The sequence below is a fragment of the Polypterus senegalus genome, chromosome 7 (genome assembly GCF_016835505.1).
Source record: "Polypterus senegalus isolate Bchr_013 chromosome 7, ASM1683550v1, whole genome shotgun sequence".
NCBI classification, from domain to species: Eukaryota; Metazoa; Chordata; class Cladistia; order Polypteriformes; family Polypteridae; genus Polypterus; species Polypterus senegalus.
This window is the reverse complement of record NC_053160.1, coordinates 4,122-24,287: the sequence shown is the minus strand read 5'-3', so window position 1 is coordinate 24,287 and position 20,166 is coordinate 4,122. Positions and strand designations below refer to the sequence as shown.

The following is a 20,166-nucleotide window of genomic DNA, read 5'->3' as shown; positions in this document are numbered from 1 at the left end:
TCCGCAGGTTTTTGGACTGTGTGAGCGAAGCGGGGCGCTGCTGTGGGGATTTGCTGCCACCCAGTGGCAGACTCTCTACAACATGCAAGTCGTCTCGGCTGCCGCTTGCTGCAAATTCAAATCAAGCAGCGCCAAGCTGGCTTGTAGAAAGCGATTCTTTGTGGTTCACATGCAGAAACAAACAGCCGGAGAAAATCCACAAATAAACAGGGAAAACACGGAAACTTCACAAAGAAACATGTTTTATGGCATTCTCTTTAACCTCTCAGAATATTTCATAAACAATTTACACTAAGCCAGGATCTCCTCTCTCTTTACGTACAATCATCTGCGTGCCTCTCGCAAAAGGCTCCGTGCTACAACAACTTGCATTTGCCCGTGTTACATACCCGCCGTGATTCGAACCCCTGACTGCTTGTTGTCAGGCACCGACGGCACCGGTCGTTACTGAGATGTCACCACAGATCATTTGCATTGGCACGATTATGTATAGCGGATGTTAAACAGCGCGTTACATGTAAAGTCTCGTAATCACGTCGTAAATTGTGTGCTTGCCGATCAGTTTACAATCTAACGATGCCCTCCAGGGGCTGGGCAATAAACCCCAATTTCAAATGGCTCGAGATCGCGAGGCTTTACGTGAGTCCATCACGGCCACTCCGTAACTGGTCGTCATGCGCCCCTGCACTTCGCTCGCTTTCTTCACGTGAGATTTGAGTCCTTATTTTGACAGCCTCTGTCTGCCCAAGTCGATCCTTCACAGCCTGCACAGAGCACCGAGACAACAAGAAAGGATTTCTGCGGTCCAGCCTGTAACTCAAGAACGTTAACCGTTTTTTGACTCATCCGGAGGGCGGACAGTCATGGCAGTCGAGACTTCGTTGTGTGCCAATCGACTGTTTCTGACCAGAAGAATTAGCTTCAGAAAGCTCAGCAATTTAAGAAATAGTTATTTATGACGACAGAAATCATCTTTAACTCAAAGTGCACCTCATACTTATTTATGAAGACTTGACAATTTAATTTAGTAAACCGTTCAAGTAAGTTGTCGAGGGGATTTTTTTTATTTATTAATTAAACAAACGGGGCTGGTTTTGCTCTCCCTAATTGTAAAAAGATGTCATAGTTTATCTTTGCTCACTGATCTTCTTCATTTGTATGTTTTATGAAGATTTGATTTAAAACATTCTTAAACAAATATGGATGTCTTTAATATGTAAAAAGTTTCCATGCATGTAACCCTAACATTTAGTGTCCTTTTCAAGGTAACATGTCGACTTCTTAATTGTGTAGTTTAATTGCTGCCAAGTCAGAAGTTGTTCGTTCTTTCCTTTTAACTTTCCAACCTTTTAGTCATTCTGGTGTGTGTGTGTCAAACCATAATATGTCTGTCTGTCTGTCTGTCTGTGCCAAATATTTGAAAGTTCACTTGGCTTATTGTTCACCAGAGCTTTAAAAAAGGCTGAGAAGCCCTGATTTTGTTAAGAAGTTTAGAGTGTGGACATATTACACACCAGGCCTGAAATTGCTACCTTTTCTTTCTTTTTTTTCTTAGAAACAATGAACTCTTACAAGCATAAGAATATACACTCACCTAAAGGATTATTAGGAACACCTGTTCAATTTCTCATTAATGCAATTATCTAATCAACCAATCACATGGCAGTTGCTTCAATGCATTTAGGGGTGTGGTCCTGGTCAAGACAATCTCCTGAACTCCAAACTGAATGTCAGAATGGGAAAGAAAGGTGCTTTAAGCAATTTGGAGCGTCGCATGGTTGTTGGTGCCAGACAGGCTGGTCTGAGTATTTCACAATCTGCTCAGTTACTGGGATTTTCACGCACAACCATTTCTAGGGTTTACAAAGAATGGTGTGAAAAGGGAAAAACATCCAGTAGGCGGCAGTCCTGTGGGCGAAAATGCCTTGTTGATGCTAGAGGTCAGAGGAGAATGGGCCGACTGATTCAAGCTGATAGAAGAGCAACTTTGACTGAAATAACCACTCGTTACAACCGAGGTATGCAGCAAAGCTTTTGTGAAGCCACAACACGCACAACCTTGAGGCGGATGGGCTACAACAGCAGAAGACCCCACGGGGTACCACTCATCTCCACTACAAATAGGAAAAAGAGGCTACAATTTGCACGAGCTCACCAAAATTGGACAGTTGAAGACTGGAAAAATGTTGCCTGGTCTGATGAGTCTCGATTTCTGTTGAGACATTCAAATGGTAGAGTCAGAATTTGGTGTGAACAGAATGAGAACATGGATCCATCATGCCTTGTTACCACTGTGCAGGCTGGTGGTGGTGGTGTAATGGTGTGGGGGATGTTTTCTTGGCACACTTTAGGCCCCTTAGTGCCAATTGGGCATCGTTTAAATGCCACGGGCTACCTGAGCATTGTTTCTGACCATGTCCATCCCTTCATGACCACCATGTACCCATCCTCTGATGGCTACTTCCAGCAGGATAATGCACCATGTCACAAAGCTCGAATCATTTCAAATTGGTTTCTTGAACATGACAATGAGTTCACTGTACTAAAATGGCCCCCACAGTCACCAGATCTCAACCCAATAGAGCACAATCACACTCCACTGTATGGCTCCAATCACTTTGATTCTGAAGAAATTCAGATTGTCAAAAAGAGTCCTGAAGTTCTTTTGTCACATGGCTGCTGAAAGCCTACAGGAAGGAGACCTCACTGCATAGTAGAGAAATGGCTCAAAAAAGAACCAGGTGGCACTGCAGAGAGTTGTGCCCTCAGCTGAGCGTGCCATGTAGATGTCACTACCATCCCTGCAGGACCACATATCTACAAAAAGGACTCCTCTCACCCGGTCTGCAGTCTGGAGAAGATCTGGCAGACACCCGCTTCACCTCAAAGAGCTTCATTGACCGGGTGATAAAAATAAGAAATGCTCATCGTGTCCGGCTGTCCTCAAAATTGTACAAGTGGCCTCCTATTTCTTAGATTTAGCTCTTTTTATTATTCAATAATTATGTAACAATTATTGTACCTCTAATGTGCATACAGTATTTGTCACACAGTTACCATTACACAAGTATTTTAATTCTGCACCTTTTTAATTTTTAATACATTTTTTTAATGTATACTTTTTTACTTTATTGCATAGTACAGGCTGCTTACTGAGCTGCATTTCACTGTATTGTTATATATGTGACAAATAAAATCAAAATCTAGATGATTCATTTGTCAATCTGATTAAAATGTTTTGTATTAATTTTAACAAGTAAATGAATCAAGCAGCGGTGTGATTTTTTTCATTTTAAAATATATGTGAACATTTCAATGCAAGCGAGAAACTGTGCGCCTCTAACTGATTTCCCTTTCGACCACTCAACCTGTTGACGTCGGCTTTCTTTGGGTTTGTGTTGCCAGGAAGTTGGGATGTGCTGTCAGAATCCCGAGCTCATGGACAATTTGTGACAGGAAATGGCACCTTGCAGAAACATGAAGTGGCCACAGAAGTCGCTAGTCAGAGGTCCCCAGATAGCAGATTGTCACACTAGAACCAAGTCCAACCTCAAACCCTGGATAGAGCGGCTCGGTGAAGGTGGTCTTGAATGTGTACAGGTGGATCATTGTATCTGAGATACTATAAAATGACAGAGAGCCAGAAGGGTAGTCCAGATACACGCCTATTCGGGGGCTCCGTGTGGCACTGATTACCGTCTCCTTATTATTATGACACACCAAGTGACGGGAATTAAAGCGGAACAAACTCCAGGACTTGTTATTATATCCAAGACGGCATTCGGCACCATCGCTGTTCCGGCCAATTCCTTTGTATGTGACTCCAACTGCAGCTCACAGCCCATTCCACTCGACCTCCCAGTAAAAGCGAGTCCCAGTCAGCGCTTGTCCACACAGAACTTGAGGCCAGAAGTCAAATCTGTCCGGATGAAAAGAACACTGGCTTTGTTTCCAATGACATGTCACCTTCCGGTTGACTTCAGAGAAAGTGAGGTGTCTGTGTCCTGTGCTGGGGTCCAGCGTGAGTGGACAGGAATCTGAAAGGAGAGAGCAGAAAGTAAGTGAGGAAATCTTCTCTGGCTCTGATGGACCTGCGATGTCCAAATGTTACTGTCTGATTTTAAAGGCAAGCACAGGACACGAGATATCAATTAACAGTAAGCAACAAAGAACTGCAGTGACATGACACAAATGTCTGCTGTGAATTTGATGCCACAAAACCAAAAAACAGAAATTGAACTCACAAACAAGATCTTATGAATTCACTTGAGCCCTGAAAACACGAGGCATTCCTGGCCCTGAAACCTCCAAAGCAGGATATTTATGGAAATATTACAAAAGGGACCAAAAAGGCCAGCTGGAGCAAACAATTCACAATACGCAGTCCAAAGATCAAAACCTCAGAACAGAAGCAAACATATCGACAAATGTACAGTACATGACAGAAATGACACAGAAATCTATAAAATAATGGATTCAAAGTTAACAAAAACCAAACAATGGAAAACAAACAAAAGGCAGGAAATAAACCCTGGATGTAATATTGTGAAGATGGGCCGATCGTTCGTCATACCATTTTTTGTTAGGTTCTTAACAGTTGCCATGCTGGTGGTGGTTATGTGACCACCCTGCTGTTAGATTTGTCATCATCACACACCATTTATTTAAGATGGAGACGCGATGCCCGAAGCATGCAGGCTTCTCGATAAACAAACAAACAGAATTCTCTGTCATTTCGCCTCAAGTTTATTTCTGTTTTATTACAGCCCGGTTGTCCCTGGCTTGAATCTCTTGTCAGCTTTTTCCACTCTTGTTAATAGAGAGGGTTAGAGTTGAAAAACACATAAGAGTCTGAATTGGAAGAGCAAAAGGAAAGGGCAAAATAAAAATCAAAGTCAAAAATGAAAAAGTTATGACAACCAAAGAATTCTGAGCCTCCAGCTAACTAGCACTCTGTGAAGTTTTTCTGGTTCTTCTTCAGTCCAAAGAAGGACACTGATTAATGAATACCACCATCTTATGTAGTCATGGTGCTGTGACGATATGCACAGTGACAGTGTCATACGTGTTAGCAACTGTTCTGAAAGGTGACAACCAATAAAATAGCAGCAAGACTAATAACACTGGGCAGCAAAGATATGAGGGGTGTCAATCAGTCTTTGGCTTTCATTAGTTGACTAATGTTTTGAATAACTTCCACTCTGTATCACATCAAAAGCATTCTCTTAAATGTTCCTGTCCAAAATGTCATCATTGTAACTTTTTAAAAATGTAATCTGTATAGGGCTGAAGTAAAGATGTCATAAAACAACGATGATTTCACATCAAGTGAGTGTTGAGTGGTGATGAAGTATTTGTTCTTCAAAGACATGTCAGAGCCGTTAGGTGATGTGTGCCCTTCTTACTCCACAGTCAAAAACTGGCTTTCTCAATTTAGTGAAGGACATTTCAGTACAGAAGATGAAGGACATCCTGGGAGAACAACTGAAGAGACAATCCTGGAAGATGTGGATGCCATTCATTACATGACTTTGGAGGATCAAAGAATATCTGACAAGAAGATACCAGAGACCCTGCAGATATCTCAGAAACACACAAACTATATAATTCATAGACACGGTGGCTCACTGAGTCCACAGAAGTTCTAAACAAAGACATCAGCAGGTAGGTGATGGCATCTCTCTGGTCAGTTGGTCAGCCAGAACATTCCTTGTATTCTCTGCTGAAACAGGTTGTCATATAAGTTAGGTTACTCAAAAATGAGCTAAACTGCAAAAGCCAAAGCCTTCTCAACACACTCTTGCATTGTTTCCTGGACACTTTGGTGTATTTTTTTAGACTTGGCATGCTGTTCTCAATAATCACCTTGGAATTTCCTGTCACATACCATTTTATTGCAGTCGCTTATTTTTGTGATATCCTCTGATCTTTTAAGTCCACTAATGTGTTGCCCACAAAGTAATTGCCCTGACTTTGATGGGATATTCATGGCTTTGGGTTGTGAGCATGACCCTCAACAATGGCATCTTTTTATTGATTTTCATTGTTAAGTCTAACATTTGTTATGTTACAGAATGGTAATGTCCTTCCATGCCAATTGTCTATGCAGAAACCTACAAAAACAAGGAACTGCTGTTAAAACAAACACCACACAATATCTACAACAGGAACGTTTTTGGTGATCTGAAAGTATTGGCACTACTACAAGGAATGTCTAAATACTGCATATGGAACAGCCATGCTACATAGTCTCTCAGTATATTAAACACAACTCTGTAAGCATTTGGTTCCAGGGCAGAAACGTGTGGCACACACACCACTTGTCAGACTCAACAAGGACACCCTCTTCATATAAAACTTGGACTGGTGAACATTTCGGAAAAGCAATGACCAAGGGAGGTAAACTATTTCAATATTTGAGGCAGATATTTCTTTGAATAACTGATGCCAAGATTAAAGAAGGCATTTTTGTTGGTCCACAAACCAGACGTGTCATTAACAAGTGCTTTAAAGATATGCTAGGGGGGCCAGAGGAGATCACACGGAAGGCATTCAAGGATGTTGTTGAGAAATTCAAACAACATTCAGCTGATTGACAACATGCTTCACACATGCTGATCCGTGAAGGGCAACATGTCGCTCAAGATTTAGTTTCTGCATTAACAATATTGGACTTCTGCCTTGCTAATCTTGTTGCTGTCAATGATGAACATGGGGAAAGGATTCACAACGAATGTGCAACAATAAAAAGTGGCATCAGTTCAAATGGAATCCAAAACATTTGCATCTCAGTTGAACAAATGCAGTGTGTCAGTGTTACTAAGTGACTAAAGATGCTAAATTTAAGCAAAGTTAATTTCATGTTCCTCCAAATTCCTATGTGAAACAGTCAATCTACAGTTATAATTGTGTTCAGCTTGACGCTGTCTGCCATAATCATCAAATATTTCAGGAAGCAAAACTGGTGTGTTTTCCAGTGTGATGATAGCAACACATAAGAGAGAACAAAGATAATTTAAAATGGCATTATGGCAGGATGTGACACTCAGGGGCTACAGCTTATCCAAATGTCATCTTGTTTAAATGTGCTTCACTATTGTGTGAGAAAGCAATTTCCAGAAATGGTTAACCTAAAAATATTTTTACCAAACTAAGCAGTGAAATTACACTTCTTAGAGTTTTAGTATATAGTTAGCCAAGAAAAGACGTACAAGTCAAAAATCGAACGTTTCACCAGCTGAAAGGTTAAAACGCCCTTAAAGATGTCACTAACATTTTGTTCCTACTCCTGATAACAGAAATACACCTTTATATATACTGTACATTTATTTATATCTGTAAATATGCAGCTACAAGCAACATTTAAACACTGAATGTTTAAATGAACTATTTTATATTTCTGTATTTCCGCTAACACTGGCCTTCCAGAATTAAAAAATATAACAAAGAGGAGGGTCAGAAAGCAGAAAGAGAGACATTAAAACATTACACTTGTGCGTCAAGCGATCCCAGTTCAACTGTGAGGGCATTTGGTAGACATAAAGATCGTTAATTTCCCTCTGTTGACACAAAGTTCTCTCTACGGTTTGAATCTCACAGATTCCTTGGCTTGACCCGAGACTATTCAATCAGTGGGGCACAAGTCACAGGACCAGCATTTGCTTCGGTAAAACCATAAGGACACCCTGTTGCTCCCACACAGACTTTACTTTGGCAGCAAAGACAGAAATATTGAAGGTGAAAAGCTTCTCATTTAGACTGTAAATGTAATAAAAGCACAGACTTACACCGCAGAAACTCCAGTCTTGTCTGAGGTGCTGTAAAACACTGGAAACAATCCGGTGGTTTACTTCCTGAATTGAAAAGGAGGAGGGTGGGGAAACAAAAGAAAACTTTACAGAAAGCATTTTGACTCTTTTGTCGTGTTGTAAAAAGGCTGAAATAAATAAAAGACTGCAATTTGTGGGCCTCACAGCTTCACCAATCTGTGCCCATATTTATCAAACATCTTAGAATTACTCCTAGGAACTGATCTAAAAGACTGATTGACATAAGAATTTGTCCCATCACAGAGTGGGGCACGAGAAGTCGTTATGAAGCATCCAACTCCTAGATCCAGCATGGAGTAGGGGTTCACATTTGAGAATGCCAGACATCATGATTTTATGTCTGTAGATGAAGGCACTTTGTAGTTTCCTGGGAAATCATTATGACATTCTGTGGTTTTCTGACACTAAGAGTTCACCACAAACATAATAATAGTAATAACATTATTAGTCAAAGAGACATGATTATGTTCAAATAAAAGGTATATGCCCCTCTCTCTGACTCAATCTAATGTTTGCTTCCTGACATGTAAAGGCTCTTTATAAGAACATAAGAAATATGACAAATAAGAGGAGACCATGCAGTCCATCAAGCCAGATTGTTTAGCTAACAGCTAAGCTGTCCCATTAGCTCATCAAGAGTCTTCTTAAAGGTTCTCAAGGTTTCTGTTTTAACTTAATGTCTCAGTTGTTTGTTCCAGAGTTCCACAACTCTTTGTGTGAAGAAGTGCTTCCTGTCTTCAGTTTTCGTGTACTTCCCTTTCATTTCCACTGCTGTCCTCGAGTATGTGACTCAACCTTAAGATCAAAAAATGTTGTTGGATCTTCTTTATCAATCGATGCCTTTAAGTATTCTGAAGACCTGCATGAGGTCCCCACGCAGACTCCTTTTGTCGAAACTAAACAGGTTTAATTCTCTGAGCCTGTCAGAGCTGGACGTGTTCTTTTGTTAAATCCGGGGATGCCCCTGATTGTTCTCCTCTGCATGGCTTCAGGTGCTGCTCTGTCTTTCTTTTACAGTGGTGACCAAAACTGCGCACAATACTCCAGATGTTGTCTTAAAGTGCATTATATTGTCCGAACAGAACATCCCTCGACTTATATTCAAATGTTTATACAATATAACCTAATGTTTTATTTTCCTTTTTAACTGCTTGTGTACATTGCTTAGTCGATGACACGTTGTATCAACATAAACCCCTAAATCCTTTTCCGATGTTCCTTTCTGAATGAAAGTGTCTGCCATCTGGTATTTATAACTGATGTTCTGTTTGCCCACATGTATCACTTTGCACTTTTCTACACTAAACTGCATCTTCCAAGTGTTCGCCCAGTTCTGTCTTTTGGAATTCTTGTTGGTCTACCCTTCGTGTCTGCCATTCTTACAGTTTTTGTGTCATCTGTGAATTGCACAAGTTAACTTCCTATACCAGAATCAATGTCATTAATATAATTTAGAAAAAATAATGGAGGGTCCAAGGACAGACCTCTGAGGGACTCTACTGATGACTTTGGTCCGTGTGGAGAACTCTCCTTTTCTCTGTACTCTTTCTATCCTGACGATTTACAAGCTTGAGCTCCAGTTTTGTAGGTGATCTCTGATGCCCACAGCTTCTAGTTTCAGAATTCATCTTTGGTGTGGGACGACTGAGTCAAAGGCTTTTTGAAAGTCTAAATAAATTATAATGTATGCTTTATTTTTGTCAATTATTCAAGTTGCATCTTTAAGAAAATCTGTAAGATTGGTTATGGCAGGACCTTTCTCTCATAAACCCTTTCTGGCTGTTATTTGGTATAGTATTTTCATTTAGGTAATTTTCTAATTTATTTCTTATTATAGCTTTCATAATTTTGCATGACACAGAAGTAAGACTTGTTGGCCTGTAACTACCAGGATTCAAAACCCTTTTTTATACCTCTCCTCTCTACAGATTATTCTCTAATTGTTCATGTCAGTAATTGATTTTTCAAGAGAATAAGGCTTTTGTTAATGAAATTATTTGGATTCAGTAGTACAGTAGGCAATTGCTCTGCTGTTTTTGCAGAGGAGAAACAGCCAATGATTTATAAAATCTTTTCTGATTACATTTACTGTTATTAAAAAAGTGTAACGATCATCACAAACACTGACATGCGTACAGTGGAGATAGCATATGACCCAATCAGGTTTTGGTGGTGTTTTAATGCTATGCTTGAAGGGGAAATCTCAAAGATGTGTCAATGCAATGAGTACCACGTTAAACAGACCCCCAAAGGGTAATTGCCTGCCTTGTCGATGCACCACTGATGAGTACGAGTCTTGTGCTCTGGTTCCACATTTGATATTCTATGGATAATCTACTAACCCTGAACCTGTCCAACTTTATGAAGCTGTAACATGTGACAAGACTGAATACCTGATTGAGTTACGTTCTCAAAGTACCACTGGTACATTTTCTCCAGATGGCCCTTCACATACAAAATTTCATTCCTCATGTTCTCACAAGAGACGAGAGCAGGAACAGTAACTTTGAGTGTGGCCTTGTCTCTTAGAAAGACATTAACAGATGAGCAGGCCTGTATCAGGGAAAAAAAGTGAATACAGGATTTCAGGGTGGCAAATCAAATGTTTTGTAGGAAAAGAGACCACAAGAGCTTCAATCTGTGCCATAAATGCCCTCATGTCCTACCAGCCTGGTCAGACCTCTTATGAAATGTCTCTCTCACCTTGTGGAAGTAGTCTGTAGTAGTCACCTTGCGGTCATCAGTCTCTAGAAGCTTTGTCATCTCACTGTCTCTCCTCCTCAGCTCCGCCATCTCTTTCTCCAGCTGCTTCATGATTTTTTGGGCCTTGTCCACTTTTCTCATTTCTTGCTCTCTAATTTTCTGTGTCACTTTTCTCTGCATTTCCGTAATCTAGCAGATCAGGTTAGTGAAGCTCTCCTCACTTTCCTGGACCTCCTTGTCTGCAGATACCTGCATGGATGAAGAGAAACATTTTAATTATACTGTACATCTGGAACACATTTGTGGTTGTTTGAAGAGAAAACGGAAACAAATTCTGACTTTATTACTTTAATTTCATGAAATCTTAATGTACATTTTTGATGGATCTGTGCTTTATTTCTCAGTATAATCCCGTCAGTGAGAGTTTGGCTCATAAGTAGCAATGAGGCAGTGATTCATGTGAAATTGAATTTGCAGTGACTCTTACAACTTCTACTAAAATTTGCCAAATTGTCACCAGAAGAGAGATGTGTACTGCCTGTCTTGAAGTGTTTTCTTGTGTAAATTGCTGCTGCTTCTCATTTAGTGTTTATATAAATTTTTTCAGTGAAAACAAAAATCACCAAACTTTTTAAGCCACACATGGACATTTTGTTGAACTGTGAGGCATGTGGTTGATGTTGTTGTATGATGCCTGATATTAATGGCAGCCTTAGCAAACACAACCCTAAAGAAATGTCAAAAGACAGAAATGATACTCATTCCATTCTTCCATGGAGCTTGGACCGTTCAAGTGCTCGGCCTCATCTACAAGCATTAAGAAACAGTGAAGGGCAGTTGCTATTGGTGGTCTTCCTGTGGAGTGGGCTTTACAGATTCCCAAAATGCCTTTAAACTACACATCCCAAAAAATCCCTTTAGAGAGTTCTGCATTTCATGCTTGCACAACTGATTATAACAAATTTCAGCCTAGTGTTTGTAAAACCGTATGCATAATAAATCTTGTCTGTTTTGCTTCTCCCTTCTCATAAGATATGGGGGGCACAGTCTGACCAGACATTTCAAGCCTATGAGGTTCCTCTCTGGGACAGCAGATTTGTGCCTACGTAACACAGGACAAATGTTCTCAGAGTGAAGGCACAGAGAACTTTCTATTACAGTGTAAGACATTTGGTAAATGAGAGGAAGCCATTGAGTTCTCATGTCACTCGCTTGGTTAGTCATTAGATAGGTGGTCCCACTGTCTTATTCAAATACTTTGTAAAAGTTTTCAAGTTTTCCTCTGCAACTACATTGGCAGTTCCTTCCTGGCTGTACACCAACTTCTTTCTGGCTTTTGTCTTCAAAAGAGCTCTTATTGATTTTAATTGGTGTGTGAGCATATGACAGACTGTTTCATTAAAAAATAAAATCTGTTAAATCAACTTTGAAAGCGTTTGATTAGGTCCAGTAGTACCCTTCACTGATTGAGACTAGAGAAGTTTCACTCACCTCAACGTCAAACTCTATCAAAGCTGACTGGTCTAGCCTGGACACTGGACCACTTGGAGAACACTCTAGTCCCATATTCTGAGACAAGCCCACTATAATAAGTGCCACCATAATTCAATTCACCTTAATCAACTCCACCGTCTCCTTCATTTCTTGCATTTTCATTTCACTTTCCCAGAATCTCTTTTGAATTCTTGTCACTATCACCCCCACTGGATTCTGTTTGGGAACGCAAAAAGGATCATGGAACAAAAAAATAACATCATATACATAATAAAATATAATGAAATGTAAAGGAACACAATATGACAAAATATAATGTAATATAAAGTAGAAAAATGTAATGTAATTTCACAAAACATAACACACTGTAGTAAAATGTAAATACACAACATAAAATATTGCAGTGACCCGGGCGCGGGAGAGAGACAGAGGAATGGAATCAACCACTTCATGCCCAATGCCACAGAGTGGCCCTAAAAAGGTCCTGTGCTTTCTTCTGTAGCCACTTCCACCGCACCACCTAGATGTTTGGCATGGCATGCACTCCCCCAGCTGCTTTGTCACTTTATTCTGTCATATATGCCGCCTGGCTGTGCCTCACTTCACTCATCCAGACAACCCATATGCCATGCTAACCCCTGGTTCTGCAAGCTGGCCCAAGGCCATGGTCCATATCAAGACACACCGGTGGTTATGCATCACAGCTAATGGTTTTTTGCAGCCAGGATACATGTCTGAAGTGTTCTGAGTGTCTAAGTGCTCTGTCTAAACTGCTCCCTCAACATCACCCGTAGAGTTGCTTTTATGCTAGCTTCTCTTGAAAGTTCTACTTTCTAAAAAGGTGGTCAAGGATCCTGTTTCAAATACATGTCTCGTAATTTGTTCCAGATAAAATATGTTGATGAAAACAGTCCATCTGAAATTTTTAATGCTACCAACTGACAATGTGAGTAATGTCAAAGATTCTACTTTACAGCTTGTCTCACATTTTCAATATTTTCTTGTGTCACACATGTGCGATTAAGAGGCAGTCAAGGAGCCTAAAGGTGAGTAGAATGTTGCGAGATAAAGGGTTGTCACATGGTGCTTACCTGAACTCTCTTTTTTCATCAACAGAAAACAGGAAGAAAAATAATCCCACAACTCCCGGGTTTCCAAAATGGCCGCGATGACGTCACTTCCGGCCACCACTGATGACGTCACTTCCAGCACCCACAAATCACCTCACTTCTGGCTCATCAGAATACCGTTGTTTCCGGGTCCTGTTGCAACGTCACCATATGCCAACCATTTCCTGTCACATGTTTTTTGCTCTATATAACCACCATCTTGTAAACAGTAAAATCGTTCATTCTACTTTTCAAGGCTTTGAATAAATTAATTTTTCTTATTGTCTGTTCGACAATATACGGGGACGGTCCCCAAAACTTTATTTTGTACTTGTGATGTTTTATTCGACCACACTTGTGTTCTTACAGTTGTCCATCATTCAAAAAACATGTCCTTCTTACTGCCAGTAAGTTGTCATTTATTGAACCAATAAAATGATAATTACATACTGAAGTAATCAACAGAATACTTTCACAAATAGTTTAAATCCTTAGAATAAACGTGGAAGGGAGAAATGTGCACACGGCTGCACAAATATTACGTACTGGAGAACTGAAAATGGGAATGTGGAGCTTATATGATTTTGTTAATTTGAGTTTTTCCAAAAGCTGAATGGAAGTTTACTGGTCCTGTGATTTTTGCACTGATTGGTCCTCATTTTCGAACGTTTCAGTAGATACAGGGAGACAATACCAAAATACATTTGCAGTTTGGAATAATAGATTGAAATCTACTTGTAACTTGTGCAGGGACCTCCACAGAACATGGCTTTCTGACTCTTCTGTCTTTTTTTATTTGAAATTTGAACCTGGATTATTCTGTGTTCTCATTATTTAGTTACTTTATTGGGACTGGTTTCAAGCTTTTCCCTGACTGACCCCCTTTGGGTCCCCCATTCCATCCTGCCTTTGTTAACAAACTAGTGGAAATTATGCCTTTTAAGTCTAGATCTTATTTCATATTGTCCAAAATATATAGAATTTGATTCTGTTGGCAAAATTGACACAAAACAATGGGATTGGGAGGTAATATTGACATCCTGAAATAATCAACAAAGAAATAATCAACTACTTTTACAAATAGTAATTTGGGATCTATATCAAGGACTGCTTTGCCTGCTTTGTCCATAAAGATTACTATAAGTAGAAAACTTAATTAAAATGTCCTTCTACTCTAATTGCTGGCATTAATGGCTGTAAGTGGTACTCCCAACAAAACAAACCTTTGGGTCTCATACCTCATATATTACTAATGGGACGATTGTCGCAAGAGATGGAGCCTTCCACCCTCTCCTATAGGAGCTTTAAACACTTTTTAATGAATATTGCAGTATTGTTTACTAAAGAGAGAAAATTAAATTCTTGAGCCTTTTACCAGCCTGTGATTTACATTCAGCCAAATGCAGAAACTACAAGAGAGACCTGATTGAGTCCTCCCATCCTACTTCTGGGAAAAATTTATGTAATCAAGCTATTAACTGGGTAACAACTAAACCTCCATTTATAACAACAGAGCTGATGTTTCAGCATTGAGTTTTAGCTGCTTCCTGGGAAGAGATGGATGAAAGAAGACAGACCTTGCTGAAATGACCCAGACTGAGGAAAAAGTCATCCTGTGGCAAGTCCTGTGGACCTAACAGCATAACAGGCGGTGCTCTGAAGCCTACTTTAACATCAGAGCAGTATTGTTACTCAGAAAAATTACTCAGTGAGTTACATGGTTACATGAAGCAAGCCTTTGAAAACTGAAGTTTTTTTACTGTTAAATAGGATTTTAACCATTTGATTATATACTGATTATTATATCCTTCTTACTGTTAGCTTTTGTTAGCAGTTAGCTTTCGCCCCTAGTACTTTTAGGAAGTATTTTAATTAAAACCTTTTGATCTGTGACCTAACCTCACTGCTACTTCTTTGCAAAGTTAAATATTGATAAGAGAACCAGTATGATCTGTTGTAGCGGGATACTGACTCCCGAGTATCCATTGTCAGTAATTTGCAAGGACATGAAACATGAAGTTAATGTTGTACTTCTGTAATTAATAACTGTGGTGGGCTGGCGCCCTGCCTTGTGCCCTGTGTTGGCTGGGATCGGCTCCAGCAGACCCCCGTGACCCTGTATTTAGGATACAGCGGGTTGGATAATGGATGGATGGATGAATGTAATTGACAAAGTATTTAAAATGTGTAATCAACCGCTGATGTCAGTCATCTTCTTGGTCCTGGGTTACTCCTTGTGTGTCAAAAAACTATTTTTCCTACCCTGAACTTACTTTGTGAATTTCACTTTCCATATTTTCTCCCTTTCTTACAGTTCTCTATAGCCCAAAATCATGTCCTTGTTCAGTAAGATTGTAATTTATGGAACCACTTTAAAAAAGCATTACAAGAAGAAATGCTTCCTTGAAGGGACATGTCAAACTTAATATGTAATTGTTTTCCTGTCATAATATGTTTTTACAGTATTTTCCTTGGTCTCAAAAAACAGGTAGATTTTAGGTGTTTTTATAGATCAAAGAAATTAATTGGCTGGTCTGTTTTTTATTTAAGACGATAATTTTGAAATACATCTTCCAAAAGTGTTATTTTGCTTTTATTATCATTGCTGCCATTCTTACCTCTTTAAAATGAAGGATTGTCAGGACATTGCCAGACATGATGTGCAGGAGTGTGTGATGTGAAATGTAATTAATGTGATGGTATAAAGGTCAGTCAACGTCATACACTCCTTTACTGTCTGAATTTCTAACTAATTCAATACTTACTGTATAACTCTAGTTATAAGCTCTGTGAATGGGGCACAAATGCCTCGGACATGCATTACCTGATATTTTATGAACCTCCTTTTCTGTCCAGGTAAATGTCTCTTTTTATAGCTTTTTAAAAAAGAAACAAAAACAAGGCTATAAATTAGCTACACTCGCAACAAGTTTATTGCTTATGCCAAGTCACATGTTCTCCATGCGGGTTTTTTTCTGGTTGCTCAGGTTTCCTATGACTATCCAAAGATGTGCAGGCTAGGTGATTTTGGCACTAGTGTGTGTGTGTTCACCCTAAGATGGACTGGTGCCCTGCCCAGGGTTTGTTCTTTCCTTGTGCCTTGTCCTAACTCGAATAGGCCACAGCACATGAACCTGGTGTGGATTAAATGGGTTACAAAATGACATTGTATGAATATTTATATTCTGCCATCCAAAAAGTGCTGCTGGTAATCTTAGTTGGCAGAGTAAAACAATCAATATGGACTGTGATTGTGTATTAAAATACCTGTGAAATTCCTCTCTCCTAGAAAAAACAGAATCAGAAAAAGGATGGTTGGATTTCTCTGTGAGACTATGTTAAGAAATCCTTTCACTTGTAGTATGTGGCCTATTTGTACCAAATATTAAACTCTTCTTACCTGTTTCCTTGTTTCTGCTTTCTCCAGATTGACTGATTTATGAACTCTGTGTCTAGTCGACGCACAGACCTCACAGTTACACGTCTCATCTGATTTGCAAAAAAATTCCAGACACTTTTGATCTTTTGTACAAAGTTTTTTCATTAGATGTCCATCTGGATTAATCAGCTTGTGATCCTTCAAGGCATCTTGATTACAGTGAGGCCAGAGGTGAGTCTGGCAGAAGGACAATGTGCAAGTCAGGCATGATTTCACTGCTCTGAACTTCTTCCCAGTACAGACGTCACACTTCACATCTCCAGGGCCAGCAGGAGGAGGACTGATTTCTGTCTTCTTCAGTTTCTTGATGACTTCATCCAGTATATTGTTTCTGTGCAGTTCAGGCCTTGGAATGAAGAAATGTCTGCACTGAGGACAGATGCACTCTTGGCTCTGATCCCAGTGATCAGTGAGGCACTTCAGACAGAAGCTGTGACCACAATGCAGTGTCACTGGGTCAGTTAGTGTGTCCAGACACACCGGGCAGGTAATCTCATCCTGTAGAACAAAGTGCTGGGCTTCAGCCATCATAAGTCCGAGCAGTGGCAAGCAGAGACAGTCAGTTATGCAAGCAAGGAGGTGACTTGTGAAGAAATGAAACTGAAAGTGTGTCTTTACATAGAGAGAAGGAGGCGTGGCATTAAAGTGAAACTGACTGCACACAGAGACTGTATCAATATTGTTCATAAGCAGCAGAAATTCCAGTTCTGTAGGATCTCAGAAATGAATGAAATTACTGTACATTGTTTTCATGACATGACTAATTGGAGCACAAAGTTCTAATTATGTCATACATTATTGTTTTTTCAAGCAAAATTATAATAAGGGAATAATAAGAGGGTCAAATAAGAATGCAGCAAATAAAAAAGGTAACAAGGAAAGAACAAGCTGCTCCACTTGGACCTACTGTTGCAGATTTTTGGGCACTAAACCCCACCAACTAAATAAAATCACTTCATTTTGAAGCTTAAACATTGTGAGAGTCATAAACTCATTTGCCAACTTCACTCGGTGGTTGATGGGTGCCCACGAGGTGGCACTCCTCTGGTCATGGTTGACTTCAATGCGACTACTGGCATGAGGATTGTGTTGGTCCCTATGGGTCTGGTGACCATGGTGAAAGTGGCTCTATTTCCTTGACTTTGCAAAAGGTTAGGGGCTGCAGATCATTGGATCCTGGTTCCAGCGACATGAGCCGCAATGTTGGTACTCCAATACTGGTGGTGCGGTGAAGGAGATTGATCATATCCTCGTGGGCAGACACTGGAGTCTCTTACAAAACTGTTTAGAGAAGAGCCGGTTTAGAGAAGAGCCCATTTTTTGAATTCTGACCACAGACTTGTTATTGCTACTCTGAAGATCCAGCTGAGGGCCAGTAGGCTACCACTTATTAGGAAAATGACTCCAAGATCAGACTGTTTATAATGAGTTTGCATGCAGTTTGTGTGAGGAACTTATGGACTTGGGTGCAACTGCTGAGCCTATTGTGTTGTGGGAGACCTTCCGTGACAAGACCCTGAAGGTTGCTGAGGGTTGTGTTGGTATTACCAGTGATCCCAGAAGGAGGTGTTTCATCTCTGGATATCATCAAGAGGAGTTGCAGTGCACAGTTTGATGGCAACTCTAATCTGTACCGGGACCTGAGAAGGACAGCTGCGAGGGCTCTGAGAGCAGATAAGGAGGTGTTTGTTAGAGGAATCGGTGACACACCACCTATGGTCTAGTAACCCACATCCTGCTTACAGAGGAATCGAAGCATTTCACATATTTGAATCTGTTCTTCGGAGAGTCATAGTCAGGGTGGCTGATGGAACAGTCCTTACGGATGACACTGCAGTTGTGACCTGCTGGGCTGGCTACTTTGAGCAGTTGTTCAAAGCTGATCCTCCAGCTAGGACGTTGGATATCTCTGGTCCATGGTTCTTGAGGCTGATCCTACAAATAGCTGTTAACCACCTAGTCTCAGTGAGATTGCACAGGAAGTAAACCCGCTGAGGGGAGGAAAGGCTGCAGGGATCTATGGTATCAGCGGTGAACGTCTACAGGCTGGTAGTTAGGCTGTCCTCCTGGCATTGCATGCAATCTTTGCTTCCATTTGGGAGAAGGGCGTCATCCCAAATGACTGGAAAATTGGACTTGTAGTCCCTATCTGGAAAGGAAAGGTGATTGCTTGGATTGCGGCAACTAGAAGAGGATAACACTGCTCTCATTGCCTTGTAAGGTCCTAGCTAGGGTCATCCTCAATAGGATCAATGATCACCTGCTCACCTACCAGCAACCAGAGCGATTTGGTTTTACGCCTAAGAAATCTACCGCATTCTGGCACTGAGGGTTCACATGGAGCGCAAATGTTAATATCGGCAGAGTTTCTTTGCAACCTTTGTCGATTTTCATAAACTGTTCAACTCAGTTGATTAAACTGCCCTGTGGAACATCCTGAGACTTTGTGGGATCCCCTCAAGTGTGCTGGATATCGTGACTGGCCTGTACACTAGTACTGCGAATGCTGTGCAGAGTGGAGGCAGAACCTCTGTGTTTTTCCCAGTTGATTCTGGGGTTCGTCAGGGGTGTTTTCTTGCTCCTGCTCTAGGTAGAATGCCCAGAGGGGACTGGGCAGTCTAATGGTCTGGAATCCCTACAGATTTTATTTTTTTCTCCATCCGTCTGGAGTTTTTTTTTTTTCTGTCCACCCTGGCCCTTGGACCTTACTCTTATTCTATGTTAATTAATGTTAACTTATTTTATTTTCTGTGTCTTTTATTTTTCTATTCTTCATTATGTAAACCACTTTGAGCTACTTTTTGTATGAAAATGTACTATATAAATAAATGTTGTTGTTGTTGTTGGTGGTGGTGTGTGTCACAGGCAGAACTTTGGAAAAGACTACCTTGTCAGTTCTCTTCCTCAGCCTGGCACCTAACTCTTTAAATTGGGATCACAGAACTGACAGACTACCCTTATGTATGTGGTTCTTCTAAAAATGGGCAATGACAACTGGATGCACTCCTGCTCTGGCCAAGGGCCTATCCACCCTTCAAGGGAAGTCTCCCACCTGTGCACACAGAAGGCAGCACACCGTGTGAGATTCTAGGTCCCTGGATCAAACCTGTGATTCAAACCCCCTAATGATTGAGGCCCATCACTCACTACTTCTCTCTTTCTGGCGACTGGTTTTAAGGTAGCCCATTGAGGCTCCTCATGCCTGCCTACCACCTCAGAATCTTCAGGGACACTATTGATTCTGGTGTTGATGCACCTGAGCAGAGTTGCACCATTTACCATGTGCCTTGTGACCATAAGCCATCTATTTCTACCTGTCTGGTCTGGAATCTCTTCCCCTGTCACCTAAGGGGTGCACACTATCTCTCTAAAGGACACATGAGCCAGGTCTCTGAATTCTCTACTACAACGCAGGCCAGTTTAGTGACCCTGAGATCATGGTGTTGGATCAGCTGGCATCTCGTGCAGATGTAGCCCTCATAGAAGCCAACCTTGAAACCATGGTCCAAAAAGTCCAACATCTAACATGACTTGCATTGTGCTGGCCTCATTATTAAAATTTGAGTTAGGATTACTAAAACTGCCTTAACAT

General features: G+C 40.6%; 1 protein-coding gene across 2 annotated transcripts; it reads right to left on the bottom strand.

The window, feature by feature from the left end:
• Window positions 1-2,985: 2,985 nt before the first annotated feature.
• Window positions 2,986-17,195, bottom strand: LOC120532246 (E3 ubiquitin/ISG15 ligase TRIM25-like). 2 transcript variants are annotated; one of them, XM_039758097.1, is made up of 6 exons: window positions 16,536-17,189; window positions 12,147-12,242; window positions 10,533-10,781; window positions 10,223-10,382; window positions 7,788-7,853; window positions 2,986-4,037 (listed from the first exon to the last, which is right to left on the bottom strand). In XM_039758097.1, exons 3-6 carry the CDS (start codon window positions 10,710-10,712, stop codon window positions 3,835-3,837), a joined length of 609 nt encoding a protein of 202 aa, XP_039614031.1. In that variant the 5' UTR covers window positions 10,713-10,781; window positions 12,147-12,242; window positions 16,536-17,189; the 3' UTR covers window positions 2,986-3,834. The 2 variants fall into 2 exon arrangements, with proteins under 2 accessions (XP_039614031.1, XP_039614030.1); XM_039758096.1 differs by lacking the exons at window positions 2,986-4,037; window positions 7,788-7,853; window positions 10,223-10,382 and having other exon boundaries at window positions 10,398-10,781; window positions 16,536-17,195.
• Window positions 17,196-20,166: the final 2,971 nt, after the last annotated feature.